Genomic DNA, 14,175 nt, shown 5'->3' on the forward strand with positions numbered 1-14,175 from the left:
GCCCCGGGTGTGCTGCCTCGCCCGTGGCCACAGCCTGGCCACCTCCCGCCCCGCGAGCCGAGCAGAGGTCCCACTCCTCCCGCCCCGGCACGTTTACCTCCATCTCTTCCATGCCTGTGTTCATCACGCAACCCCACTGCTACTCTGTTTTTCCCCCCTTTTATTTAACCCTCAGACAAGGCATAACACCTCCAGGGACATTCATTTGATCCCTGGTGCTGAAATAGTACCAGGAGTAGCTGCCTGTAGCACTTTCTCCTCTGGAGCTTGCCATGATATTATCAGGAAAACCCAATGGGTGGCTGAGATAAGTGTACAGATAGAAAAGTTTGTTTACGCTTAGCCTTGGTGTGATGGAGTGGATGCTCATCGAAAGAAGCGTTTCAAGGACCTGGAGGGCTCCTGTTATTGAATCCTCAGTGCCGTGACTCAGTGTGTGGCAAGGGCCGTAAATCCTGAGAGTTGTTTTCGTTCCTAGATGCTCTTAACACACAGCAACGGTGGCAAGAAATGTCTCCATCTTTTCCTCTGCAGCTGGAGCTGGCTTCTATTAGCCAAGCCCTAGGATAGGCTACTGCCTAGCAATTTACTAGGAAGAGTGAGGCCAGAAAAGCATCTTCAGTGTAGAAAAACATGAAACAGCTTATGCCCTGCATAAGGGAGACATTAGAGGGATCCTTTTTTTTTAAGCATCTCAGGTTGAGAGGAGCTGTTGCAGCAGTAGTTAGGGTTTTCTCTTCAGTTGCAGATCAACTTCAGGGTCCCCATCTTCAAAGCGGATTAGCAGGTGAAGCAGGTTAATTGCTCAGTCATCATTAGGTCTGTCTCTCCTTCTCCCTCCTTCCTAAGGATGCTGTCTCTGATCAACAGTACGCTCAGGTTTCTTGAGCCTAGCTTCGATTCCTGGGGGAGGAGGGCAAGATAAGCACAATGCAGTAATCTGAAAGGTGGGCTCTCCCCTGTCTGGACTTTCCATCCAGAAAGAAAACTGCTGAACTGTCAGGATCGTAATCAGCACTGTATCTGTCAGAAAGACAAACCTCTGTACTCCTGTTCAATACTCTTCCCAATCACTCTGGTACTCCCTATGCAGAGACTAAACTGATGGGAACAGGCAAAAGCCACAGGGAGAGTGAATCACACTGGCGCATGGCTAAGGACCAGGTTTGAAATATTTCGGTTTCTTCACCTTGCACCGAGATCTCTTGACAAAGATGACTGGTAGGTGGTGAAAAGACTTCTGTCATTTCTGCAACTATAAAAGCCTTGGTTGTTGTTGGGATGGAAATCTACCAATCTACAAGCTACCAATTCCCTCGCTCAGTATGAGGTTACTATTCCCATTAAGTTTGTCACACAACTGCCACTTAAGTAATCCAGAAACACAAGTCAGTGGCTTTTAAACAATGAAATAAATGTATACACTATGTGTCTGGTCTTGGTATTGAACATGTGAGAGGTCGGCGTCAATTACCGACTTTCAATTAACTACATGAAGTACAATTCAACTTTACAAAGATTAAGGTTCTTAAAAAGGGAGACCAGTGCTTTTCTTGTTCGGTCCCAGTGGTACTCCCATCTGGTTTTTATACACAAATTCCTGTGTTTCTAAAAAGCATGGTGCAGCTTTCAAAGCATGGGTACCACTGATACCACTCAGAGGTGGAGATACCGAAGCCACACCAATGCCATCATTGTTTGCCTAATAGCTGGTGTGGAAAGCAACTTTTAAAACCCCCAAAACTAAACAACAGCGAAATCAACTCTGGGATGGTCAGTTACAGAAGCCATAGTATCATTGTTGGAGAATGCTTGTCTGTCACAGGTGGGTTTTCTGTCACTTTGGAGTAGCACAGGGCCACTCAAATCCATGTCACTGAAGCGGTGGTAGCTCCCTGCATCGTTTCCTGGTGGGTTTTTGCCTTTTCCATTCTGAAGCATCAAAGTTACTATGGAAACAAGCAGTGGCTTTCATGTAGATATTGGGTGAGCCCCACCCCTACACGCCATGGGAAGGGAGTCTCAGTGAAGTGACCGACATCTGGCAGAGCACATCTGTGTGGAAGGAAGCCCTACAGCAGGGCTTGGGTGATGGCAGAACGAGGCTCTGCTGAGCACCACCTTGGAGATGGGGTCTAGGAGTGGGGCCAAATGTCTCTGAGGGGAAGGAAACTTGTAATTGCTCCTGCTATTGCTGAGAGGCAGGGATTCAGCAGCTTTCCCACAGCCTGCGGAGCTGGTAAGACATCAGACTCAGGGGACAAATAGTTTGGATGCAGCACAGTGACATTCCTTCCCCACACTGGGGAAAAGTGGGAGTGTGAGCTCCAGCACCACGTGTGATTCCCTTAAAGCCAACATGGCATGGGAAGAATTTTGTGTACTGGGGCTCGAAGTTTCAGGGTCTATTTAATTTGTCTGCCTTGACTTGTAAGACTTGCTGACTTTCCTTGTCAAAAGGACAGACTTCAGCAATAAAGTAACTGTAGGACGAATCTGCAGACACTTGTCTAACGTTGGAGATTTAAAACTTGAGTGGGTGACAGTCAGCAGCAGACAAAAGTGCTCTGACTGTTACAGCATTAGATGGATCCTGTACCACTTTGATTATTCAGGTAGACTGGGATAACAAACGATGTCAGCATTTGGACTGATAAAAAAGTTGTTCAGAGACAAGAACTGGAATAGCACAAACCCAGAACTGCTTCTGAGTTTAGAAGCTATGAAATTAGGGAAACAATTCAATCTACTTAGCCCAAAACTTTCAAAAAATTATTAATTGTTGTTATTTGCCCTGATTTTTGATTGGCCAATCTGAGACCTTATGAAACGATGAAGAACTCGCTGTTCAGAAAACACAGCTCACCCTCTGCAGCTTGGTAATTTTAATAATTAAAGTATCTCCAGCTGGACACCACCTCTGGGTATTCAGCCACGCTGGCAAGGAATGCTACAGTAACGTAACTGAGAACCAGCATTTATTTATAGCACTAATATTTAAAAATGAGTTCTGAAACACTCCTGGCCTGCATTAGCTAATATGCGTTTTTATAACCTGTGAAGGCACTCATATGTAAATAGCCTATATAAAAAATTGTGTTCTTTCCTCATGTGTCCTTTTCTCTGTGTAATTTTTTTCCTTCTCCATTACTCAAAGGGCAAGTAAGAATGAAATTAATAAATCCAAATTATTATTCTTGCAAAATAATAGGCTGAAAAAGCATTGTCTCTCAGTAATTTCCATATAGAGACAGAACTTTGTAGCGTAAGACATTGGATGGGAACCATAATAACTTTCAATGACATGAGCCTTGGTATTTTTAGCTAGAATGAGAGGACAAGTGATGATTTCAAGGGGAACGTAGAGCCCAAAGCACGACCATTTGTGCTGCAACTTGCACCTGTTACAACTGAAGGAGAACAATATTGTGCTAAGAAGAACACCACAAGTTTCTACAGCTAGAAGAGATCTGACGTGATCCTCTGAAGCATAATGACAGTTTTAAACTCCCCCCAAAGGCATTCACGCCTACAGTGGGACAGCAGGTGACACCAAGCTGGGAAGCTGTTCCTGAGGGCTGCTAGTGCTAGTACCCGGTGGAGAGCGGATGGCTTGGGGCACTCATCGGCCCACTGTAGAGCCCCAAGCCAGACAAAATTCTGACATGATGGAGCCCCAAAACACCATGGGCATTACTGTTTATGCTGCACCAGCATTTGGAGACCAGAACTGCTTCAGACGGGCACAGTCAAAAAAAAAAAAAAAAAAGGGGCAACTCTTGCTCCACCAAACAACTCCAGCCCTGCTAGTTTTTCCAGGTGAAGGAATGATTCCTTCTACTTGAGTTTAGGTTGGAGAATGTAAAGTACCCATGAGGCTAATGAATAAATATCAGCAGTCTACACTTCCGTTGCTTTAGGCACCAGTTGTCTAAATCCCAGTGGAGAGAGTAACCTGGAAGTTTCCACAGGTTTAGTGGAGGTTTCTAAGCTTGCTCGCAAATCTGAGGTGCCTTCTGAACAAAGAACAATTTTGGTTTGTGTCTTCACCCCCCAATTTCATAAAGACACTTGAAAATCCAGAGTTTGTAATACGCACTGCACCAAAAAAGCTTCTGGCAGTTTAGTTAGAGAACATCAGGTATGCCCCAGGCTAGCTCTCCACAGGAAGAACTGCAAACGCCTCAGATACGCCTGTAACTTCAGTAAAAGCGACGATTTAGCAGAATGTGTTATTGGCAACTGGTGCAAATGTGATACAGGTGTGACAGATCCTTGTCCACCCCTGAATGATTGTTTCTCATGGCTCCTAGTCCCACGCATACATCACTGCTTGGTCTGCCAAAATGAACTAAGAAGGATGTGTTTACAATGACTTTTGAAACCTTCACTGAGGATGGTGATTTCCTTGTACTACAGCTGTGCCAGAGACCAGTATGAAAACATGAAGTGTCAGAACACAGGTACTGTCTGTACTCTCTTGTCTACAGAGAGACATCCAGACTCACAGCTAATTCCACGGTTTATCTTGAAAATACTTCAATATTTTTTATTTTTGTCTCTCTAGCCTCATACCTTATCTTTGCCAGTGTCTGGCACAGGATGCCTAAGGAAAAGTATGAGATTCTTTCCGTACTTTGTTGCCCCAGAAGCGCTGCAAGAGGGAACGCGGAAGCGGCCGCACTGAACCAGCACAGAAGGTGCAGATCTTGACACGCACCAGTAACGATCACACAGGCACAAGTACACGGGTGGGCAAGCACAGAGCACATCACCTGTCAGTCTTCAGCAGCCAGCAGTATCAGATCTCTTATCTTTATACTCAAATAACCCACGACTATTTTTCATCTTAAGTTTTAGGCTTCAGGGTATCTGCTAGCAAGGAACTCCAGCCTGGCGGTGCAGTCTGTAAAGCACTTTCTTTGATTACCTATGTCCTGTTCCTTTTATAGAAGGAGCAGCGGGCAACTTCCAAATTCATCGCTGCTGTGGTCTTTACGAACAGCGCAGCGTGTCTATCAGGCACTGGTGGGCTGTTGCCAGGGAGGAGACCCTGGCATTTTGCATTTCTGTGAAAATAAATCAGTTAGTCAAAATCAGTTTTTTAAAGCCTACATACCTTGAAACTCAAACTTCCTATCACACAGTGTCTGATACGTGCATGAGGGAGAAGGGAATTTAAAAAAGCAGCATCCACGAGTGACGTATGAGGAAGATGCAGGATCTAAAACTCACCAGGAGCTTGGGTGTCAAGGTTATCCCCCCCCTTCCCAAAACATCTGCTCAAACATTATTTTTAGCTGTGAATGTCATCTGTCCCAACTATAGTGGTTTCCAAGTTGGAAGGTGGAACTGTAAATCTGTTCTTTACCCCAAAAACATGAGGTAATGTGAACGCCTCCGTGAAAATGATGTGATGGCCTACGTGAAGCCACAGAGGCAGAAGAGAGGCTACTGGAGAATTTAGGTATATCTCTACATATTCTTTGGCTCAGGCTCTTGCCTCCTGAGGCAGAACAATTACAGTACAGACTACACCCTTTATAAGAAGTAGTCACCACAGCATTTTTCTTCCAGAAAAGGTTAAAACAAACTTTATTGTACGTACAATTCAGATCTGTGTACAAGGCAAAATATAGCCCTACAGTGGTAGGCATATTGGGTCTCCACACAGCATGTGTGGCCACTTGCACTACAGTAGTCCTGAGGTACAGAAAAAAAGCCCTATAAATCTTTTTTAAAAGGCCAAAATGCGTCCTTTGAACCACTCTTGCTATGATCACCCCCATTTGGGAATTAAGAAAAACACTACACAGTTCTGAATCAAGAAAACAAATTGTCTACAAGCCAAATACCCCAGATACTTGTCTCATTCCCTGCTGTCATCTGGGCACACTAGCAAGAGCACTTGGGGAGCACATCAGGAGATGCAGGTTCGCAAGGTTACTTCACTAACACTGCAAAGCATGTAGAAGAACGGTAGGATATCTTTGCTACCTTCAAAAAAAAAAAAAACCCAACAACTTACTTTGCTCCTTTTCACCATGAAGTTATGTGATACAGAAGTATTTTTACAAGCTTTTAGAAGCAGTAGAACTGCAGGTATTTAAAGTCCTGTCCCTAAGATTAAAGACTACTTGAACACGCTCACTTTGTTGTAAGATTGTATTTATCATTAACTGACATGGAAAAAAGGAACAGTCCTTTAACAAAAAAGTTAAAGACAGGGACAAGGTAAAGACAGGGCTGGGTTTTTTTAGTTTTAAACATAAAAAAATAAGTTACGCTATACATTATGGCTTTCTCATTTAGAAGAAGAGTGCCATCATGGATTTAAACACTACATGTTGTAACTAATTAACTCACCATGTTCTCAGATTTTACTTGTTGGAGTTTTAATGACTGTGTGAAATGAAACAAACAAAAATTAGTGGGAAAATTAAGAAGCCTCTAGAACAATTTAAATAGCAAAAAGCACCTGTAGAAGAAGTCTTTCATTTTTAAATTTAAATTTTTAATTTAATTTTGGAATTAATTTAAAATTGAAGTTTTAATTTAAACTCTTGGCACAAATAAAGGCCAAGCCAAACCTCCCATGAACTTCAGCAGTCAGGACTTCATCCTGAGCTTCATTTCAGAAACGTTTACACAGCACTATGATGCCATCACACTACTGAAGTAATGATCTTTCTTTAGTGGTTGTTACGTTAATCACACAACTAACAAACCAGTTTTGGTATGCCGCTGTCTCAGAAAGGCTACAATGACGCTAAACCACCAAGATTCAAAAGCTACAACACAAATGCTCAGTGTTAAGTGTTGTCCACCACGAATACAAAGGGGGCAGGGGTGCCAAAAATGCTAGAGTCAAAGACTGAAAGACCTCATTTACAGAATGCTGACTTTTTAACAGCTGAGTACACCTGCACTCTGAAGTCTGAAGTTGCATTAAGCTGGACAAGCTATGCCAGCATTCAAATACATGTAAATAAAAACGAGTCTAGGTTCATAGCTGAAGTCGTAACAAACACCTCACAGTGCAGCTGAAGTAGCATTTGCAACAACAGCGGACGAGCACAAGTTTCAGACTTGGAATATAATACGAAAGACCATGGCACTGAACTTGGGAATATTCTCAAGCTCTAGTTTCACTCACATAGAGGAGCTACCGGCTGAATAAAGTTAACTGAATGACGTACTTTCCCCCTCCTTATAAACAAGGCTCCACATCATGCGTGGGACAAGCTCTCTCTCCCCTTTTTCTCCAGGAAGAGTAGCCGGAAGGCAAGCTACAGTGATTGTTTCCGACCGCAGTAAAGCAGTAGATAAAAAAGTAGGTGTATCAAAAATTCTTACAAAAAAAGGCATCCATCCTGGTTTGATTTTGTTTATAAAAAGGCACTTCACATATTGCTAAGACTCCGTTAATGTACTTACCCTTTCAGTTTCCCTGTTAGGAGGATGTATTTCAAGGTGGTTAGCGCGAGTATGCAAATGTACTTTATACAGCATCTACCTGTTAGATTCTATAATTACTTACAGTATCTCACACCACTGATTTAGAAGAAGAGATACATGCTCAAAATGAAATACTTCAGGGATAATGGATGATCTGTCGTAAGCAACACGCCACCTTGTAGTGAGTTCACGCTAATCAAATTAGCAGTGCAAGTCTTTCAGAAGTGAGTCCTCAGCCTTTTGTTTTCCTCCCGCAGTCTCTCAATTTCAGCTACTAAGCTTTCATTTACAGAGTATCTTTCAAGTAAAGAGTGCATTTCATTCTAGATAAAAGAAAAAAGTCCCAATCAGTAGCTATAAAGTTAATTATTCCGGTTTTATCCTATCCATTTTCACATCCCTTTTGAAAATTAAATAACCTAGATAATACTGTTTTTAAAAACTTTTGATAAGAAAAGTAGGATTACTTTTTTATGCTGACATACAGTATTTTGATCATTAATACATTAGTGAATATTTTATCAAAGGACATTTTGCACTTCTTCAAGATGAGAATCTACTAATGCAGGTTCCATTAAAATGTTCAATACCAAGACAAGGTCTTTCTAATGCAGATCAAAAGAACAACGATTCATAAAAAGGGTGGTTGAAGAACATAGAACACAGTCCAGTATGCATGTGAAACCTGTAAGTGAAGCTTTCCATCTGAATTCCATCTATCTCCTCATTAGCCCAGCTCTTGGTCCTTTCAAAGGACAGTTGAAATCATTTCCCTTTTGCCTTTCTGTAACTCCTGAAATACGGAATTCAGGATACCTACCCAGTGCGTATGTCCCCTTTCCTTTATTTATCAGGCATAAAACAGTTGAACAGATGTTAATTCCTGGTTTTGCCCTCCTTCACAATCCAATCCTCCCCTTCTTGCTCTTCATAAGCAAAACTGATTTTCAGATTTGACAGAAGCAGCTAGCATGCCTTGGTATTACTTAATATGAAAAGTGAATACATTTCCCGCCACGCTCTTTGTACATACCAACTGCATATGGAACTGCTTGATCATCTCCACTTGCAAATTCACAATATCTCGATGACATGCTTCTCTGGGGGAAGAATGGCAAAAGGACAATGCTTCATTTTATTTAGGAAGCAACAATTCTCTCCAATCCTCAGCACCCAGAACTCCACACTTCATGACACTGTGAAACATGAGTCTAAAGACCCTTAAGCCATGAAACACACTCCTCTACTACTTACGTTCTGGAATACTTCTGTTATGACACTGGCTTTTGTAAGTACCCTTTTTTCCGGTGTACAAAGAGACTTAAGATCTTTTCTGTTTAGAAACATAATTATATACATGGTGATCTCGAGGTTATTTTTTCACTTGCAAGCTGGAAACATCTCTCATTTTTACCATTCAAAGCTGATTTTCAATCCCTCAACCACAAGTACCACAGAGAAACATATTTATCTGTAACTGAAGATCCAGCTTTTCAGTGCATTGCTTTGAGCACTCCGCTGTAAGAGGGCCCAAAATAACAGCTGTGCTAAGTGATGCATTATCCTCAAGCCCACGGAATGCCCCAGGTTAATCTACATAACAAGCAGTGGCAGTGTTTTCTCAGGAGTTTGTCAATTCACTGACAAATATTCCGCAACACAAGGAGGAGCTTGGAAATACCCTCCGAACACTACACAAGTGTTCCAAGCACTGAGGAAGAAGAAGGACAACAGCTCACAAAAAAAGCAGGCAGGCAAGCTCACGCTCTCCTGAAGAGCACATCACCACAAGCAATCATCTCAGACCCAACACCATGCTGTGGGTACCAACGGCCCGAAACAGTAAGGCATTTCTTGAATAGACACACACACAGATCTTACTTCATTCTCCTTTCCTAAAATATACAGCAAACCCAAAGCGAATACATTCTCCACTTTCTAATTCCACAGGATGTTGTGCTTCTGAACTCCACTGGAAGCCAACAACCTTCAGGTGTACGGAGTGCAGATGCTAGCTGGCAGTGCAGAAACCCAAAGATGTTGGTCATCTCCCACAGACAGGAAGTTCAAGAAACAAGCAGCTCTTCAGAACCAAATGAGTTGTATATTTCTCCCAGTCCCTTTCTAAGGTCCTGGTTTTATCCCCATTACTTGAAGAGGAATGAATTTCAGGCAAGAGCAATAACAAGCCTTTCCTCAGATTGCAGAGGGTGAAAGGTCACTGAGAATGTTGCAGTGGCTCCCTTCTCTCTTACCAACCTCAGTACAAACAATCTTTTACATTCAGTTTGAATGTATCCACAATTTACAGCTGGGAAGAGGACCAGCAGAGCCTCACAGCCACTCTGGGAAGTGTAGGTCAGAAGAGGAACACAATCTCTGAGGCTCCACAGCTCAGACAGTGGAAGTACAAAACGGACAAGCGTCACTGCCAGCACTACGATGCCTGAACACAGACTTGAAAGAAAAACACATCTGCAACCCACAGACTGCATTTTAAGTCAGGTGAGGGTTAGTGTTTAATCAGCTGTGTGATTATCACTAAAAAAATCCCAGGCGAGTTTCACTATACTGTATTCTTAAAGACATTTAATACCAATCAAGGTATTTTTGTGTTGGCCGGTACAGAACAGCACATGGACCTACTAAGCTAGTTTTGCTTTGCTTTTTGTCATCAAGACAGCAATACGTCCCCTGCCCTGCAATCCTTTTCTGCTCCACCCTTAGTCAACCTACCTCACTTTAAACACAGGCTGAAAAGTGATCCCCTAGATACAACTCTCTCTACTGATCCATCTCTTTCAAACTTCACTCTAAATCCATGATAATTCGACGTCTTTCTTGACAAGTGGAATGTTAGCTAGGTATCCACAAACAAAACAATCGGACACCAACCATCACTGACAGCACAGACATTATTGTAATGTAAAGCTTCACCACTAGAAATATTTTACCTCATACATGCCAAGCTAACAACCATCAAAGCCAATACAAGCCAACTGTCTGGATCAAACTCTCCACAGTGTCAGCTTATTGAGAAATTTCTCCTGCTTGGAGAGCGGATGAGCAGGGAGGGAAAGAAATCAGCACAAGGCTTCATGAAAGAAGGAAGGACCTCGTTATGCAGGTAAATTTACCATTCGAGGAGAATTCAAACACTCTGAAAACACTTTAGCAAAGCCATACATTAACAACCCCAGAGACATCAGCCTAATTAGTTATCAGAGCCATTAAAAATAAATAGTGTCATACCTAGATTTCCAGTATTAAGGCTCTTAATGGTGTCATTTTCTAATGCCAAGCAGAAATTTGTTAAAGTAGATACTAAAAGATCAGAGGGTCAATGAAAACACAAATGTTCTGCAAGAATATCAGTACCTGAAGTCATCCATTGTTTCTTGTATCATATTCTGAATGAATTTTATTTGGATCGATGTCAGCGGTGCATTTGGTCTGCCGCTCCCAATGGTCTCTGCTATTTTTTCTGACAATGAACTGGCAACTCCGGCAGTGACAGGTGACGTTATCTTTGGACCTTTACAATTAAAAGGAAATCTCTCTTTTAAAAAAAAACAAAAAAAAAAACACTCCACACCAAACCCACACAGTATAATGGAGCACAAGAAGGTTTTTTTATTTGTCTTGAGGCTTGTCAATATTTTATCTCAAATATTACCTAGTAAAAAAACCGATTAGACTTAGAATGAGGCTCTTCCAAGGCAACTAGAGATGTCCTAGGAGACCTACCTGGATCTACACAAGAATTAAGACTGGATGCTCTGTTTTCATGCTAAGGCCTTTTTAGCCAGTTTCACACCAGTTCACAACCAACCACACCTAAAACTGGGCCAAAACGATCAGCTTACTTGTTGAGGTAGTACCATTCACTGGTTGATCATACGCAGGATGGGCCGGAATATTCTTCACGACTCGCTCATTTGTATCGGGAGCCTTCACAGCAGTGGACGACGGTGGAAGACTTACAGTTACAGATTCTGTGCTTAATGAGCTCGACTTTGAAAGCTGACAATAAAACCAAAAATATAGTAATTAAAAATAAAAGGAATATGAACTCTACTTATTCCAATTATCTAATCACACTTGAAAACGAAGCTTTCAGGAATGCAGTTTCAAATATTTTTGCGTTTAGGAATCTACTCACACATACATGCTTTTCATTTTCTAGCAAAACATCTTAAAAATTGTTTGCTAAAATATTCCAAATTGCCTCAAGTGGGTGCACACAGAAGGGAGTGGAAAAGGCAGGGGCCTCAATCTTCACATCAAACATATTGTGGCAATGTTATAAAGATCATTCCTAGCGAACTCGGACGTCTCAAAGGCAACACAACAGGAGCAAGGGTCTCAGCAGAAGAGTATCAGAGACAGCTCAAGAAGGAAGAATGGGGAGATGGAGAATTGGAAAAGAAGAAAGAATGGAATCAACCTAACAAATGACAATCATACTCGTTGTAAATAAACCACGACACTGGTGCAACCAACTAACGACCATTCTTGATCTGCTAGAAAAATCAAAATAGTCCTCAGGCTAGCCCAGGTTTTTCCCATGTGAATGTTCGTAACCTGAGCTTACCGAAACAGAAACATATACCTATCGTGCAGTGCTGAAGGCCAACACACTTGAAATGAACAACGTTTCACAGATTTGCATCAACAGTGTGAAGAGAGTTGCATGATAAGATTAGCTGGGACACTATTAAGGATTTTTCCTTCAAGCAGTAGTATTCAGTCAAGATTTTAAAAGACCCCTCACAACAAGAATTAATAGTGTATACCTGCTTTACGACTTCTTTACACTCTTGCTTTCCAAGATTTATTTTCTTAGCGTCAGTCTCTGGATGTTCTTCCTCTTCTTTAATTGGAGATTCCATAAATACATGTAACGGGCTAGACTGTATCCCTTGGGCACTACTGCCCACTGGGTTTCTTTTTACTGGAAGGGAAGAGGTGAGCTGCGGGAGAAAATCCAAACCCAAAAGGTAGGACTGAAAATCCACATCTACAAAGGAGAAAGGAAGGGTGAAACATGCTGGTCAAGAAACAAACACACACACACTCCAAATCAAACTCCCAGTTAAAACGTGTGCACACCCACATAAAACAAATAAACAAAAAAATAACCCCAAAATGCCACAAAAACTAAAATCCTTAAATCCCACCTCTGCTGTCGTTGTCCTCATGAAAGTAATAAAGCATGAAAAGTCTCCATATATCACCATAAATTCCATAAAGGAGAACTAAAATCACTTTAGGACCATACTCTGGATTTCCTGTTAGCGTGTTGTGTCTCAGCACCTCAACGTGTTAGACAATTCCCAGAAGAGTTCATTTGTCCCAGTGTCTGCTTTCATCCTTTAGTTTCAACGGTGCGGCAAAATTAGCATGTAAGAAAGCAGAGAGGCTTCCAAAGGCCTACCACTGACAAAGGGAAATACACTGGAAGTATGTTTACCATCTCCTTTTCCTTGAGGATCTTCATTCACTTTACTTGGAACAGTATCTACAAAACACCAGAACACAGAGAAATTGTTTATAAATAAACGTCAATATTCATGTCACTGCACTGAGTTCATAACCAAAGAGAAATGACAACACCCCGTAGGTAGGGCAGTCAGTAACACGCAAGTCTTGTGCCACATGCAGACGAACGATGCTTCACAAATTTCAGTACTGCAACTTACCATCTCTGACTGGAGAAAACACATCTCCTAAACTACTCCGAGTCAACTCAAAATTATTTAAATCAGCAGTTTTCCCATGATCTGTTTCTTTAGATGGAATCACATCCAAGCTGCAGCTATGGGGAAAACCTTAAAAGGACAGTAACATTCAGTTAGCAACTGACATTGTCCGAAAATATCATACTTTATCCCCAAACAATCTCACAGCAAGCCTGATGCCTGGCAAGTCCAGCAAGCGCTTTAGAACCTTCTGCGGGTTCCAGTTAGAGGGTCAGCTCTAACTCCCTCATCGGGGCTGTCATCACAGGTGAATATAAACTGAAAGCGAAGGTAGTTGATAACAGAGGTGAGATACAGCAGGATTCCTTTCCTCTCTTTACAAAGGAGAGTTGTGAAACTGGAGAATGCACTCTTTCAGACAAATCTACACGATGGATGCAGCAGATTTATGGTGTATCAGGTGAAATGAGAACTAGCGAATGCACCTTCTGCTCATCAATGATCACACTGAGATACTCAAAATGTAAATGTATTCTGCAAGAACAGACATCTGCTTCACCCGGGCTGCTAAGCATCTGAAGGAAAATGCTAGGAAACAGCTATTTGAAAGCTTACCTGCTGTTAGGATACTCACTGCTAATATTCTACTATTAGGAAATCAGAGTAGGCTTACAGTTGCAGACAAAAGAAACTTGTTCCTAGACCCTCCCCCACTCCAACCTCAAGCCCCATCCCTGACCCAATCCAGGGAAACAAGTTGGCTTTTGTACGCATGGCAGCACAGTTATCTGAAGACCGGAAGCATATTTAAGTCCAAAAAAGCCCAGTAATTATCCCAGCTACAGTTTTTAGACAATAATACATGGAGAAATTAACTGAACTGCTAAGACAGCCACCTAAATATCTTTCACAATTCAGTGTGTTTGAAAACCACATCAGGGCTGTAAGGAAACTGCTCTTCTGCTCTCATTGAGCTCCTAAAACTGCCTGAATTTTGTTTAAGACCTAGGGAAAG

At 41.9% G+C, this 14,175-nt stretch overlaps 1 protein-coding gene across 1 annotated transcript in view; it reads right to left on the reverse strand.

Moving 5' to 3' along the window:
• Window positions 1-7,641: 7,641 nt before the first annotated feature.
• Window positions 7,642-14,175, reverse strand: part of NEDD1 (neural precursor cell expressed, developmentally down-regulated 1) — a gene marked incomplete at its 5' end in the record, with an annotated part of 10,993 nt that continues 4,459 nt past the window's right edge. Inside the window, 7 exons of the mRNA XM_010154660.1 lie at window positions 7,642-7,781; window positions 8,492-8,558; window positions 10,837-10,993; window positions 11,325-11,481; window positions 12,255-12,478; window positions 12,932-12,979; window positions 13,161-13,289. Coding sequence (XP_010152962.1) covers window positions 7,677-7,781; window positions 8,492-8,558; window positions 10,837-10,993; window positions 11,325-11,481; window positions 12,255-12,478; window positions 12,932-12,979; window positions 13,161-13,289 — 887 coding nt within the window. The remainder of the gene's footprint in view (window positions 7,782-8,491; window positions 8,559-10,836; window positions 10,994-11,324; window positions 11,482-12,254; window positions 12,479-12,931; window positions 12,980-13,160; window positions 13,290-14,175) is intronic.

The sequence above is a fragment of the Eurypyga helias genome, unplaced genomic scaffold, assembly GCF_000690775.1.
Source record: "Eurypyga helias isolate BGI_N326 unplaced genomic scaffold, ASM69077v1 scaffold50326, whole genome shotgun sequence".
Taxonomy (NCBI): domain Eukaryota; kingdom Metazoa; phylum Chordata; class Aves; order Eurypygiformes; family Eurypygidae; genus Eurypyga; species Eurypyga helias.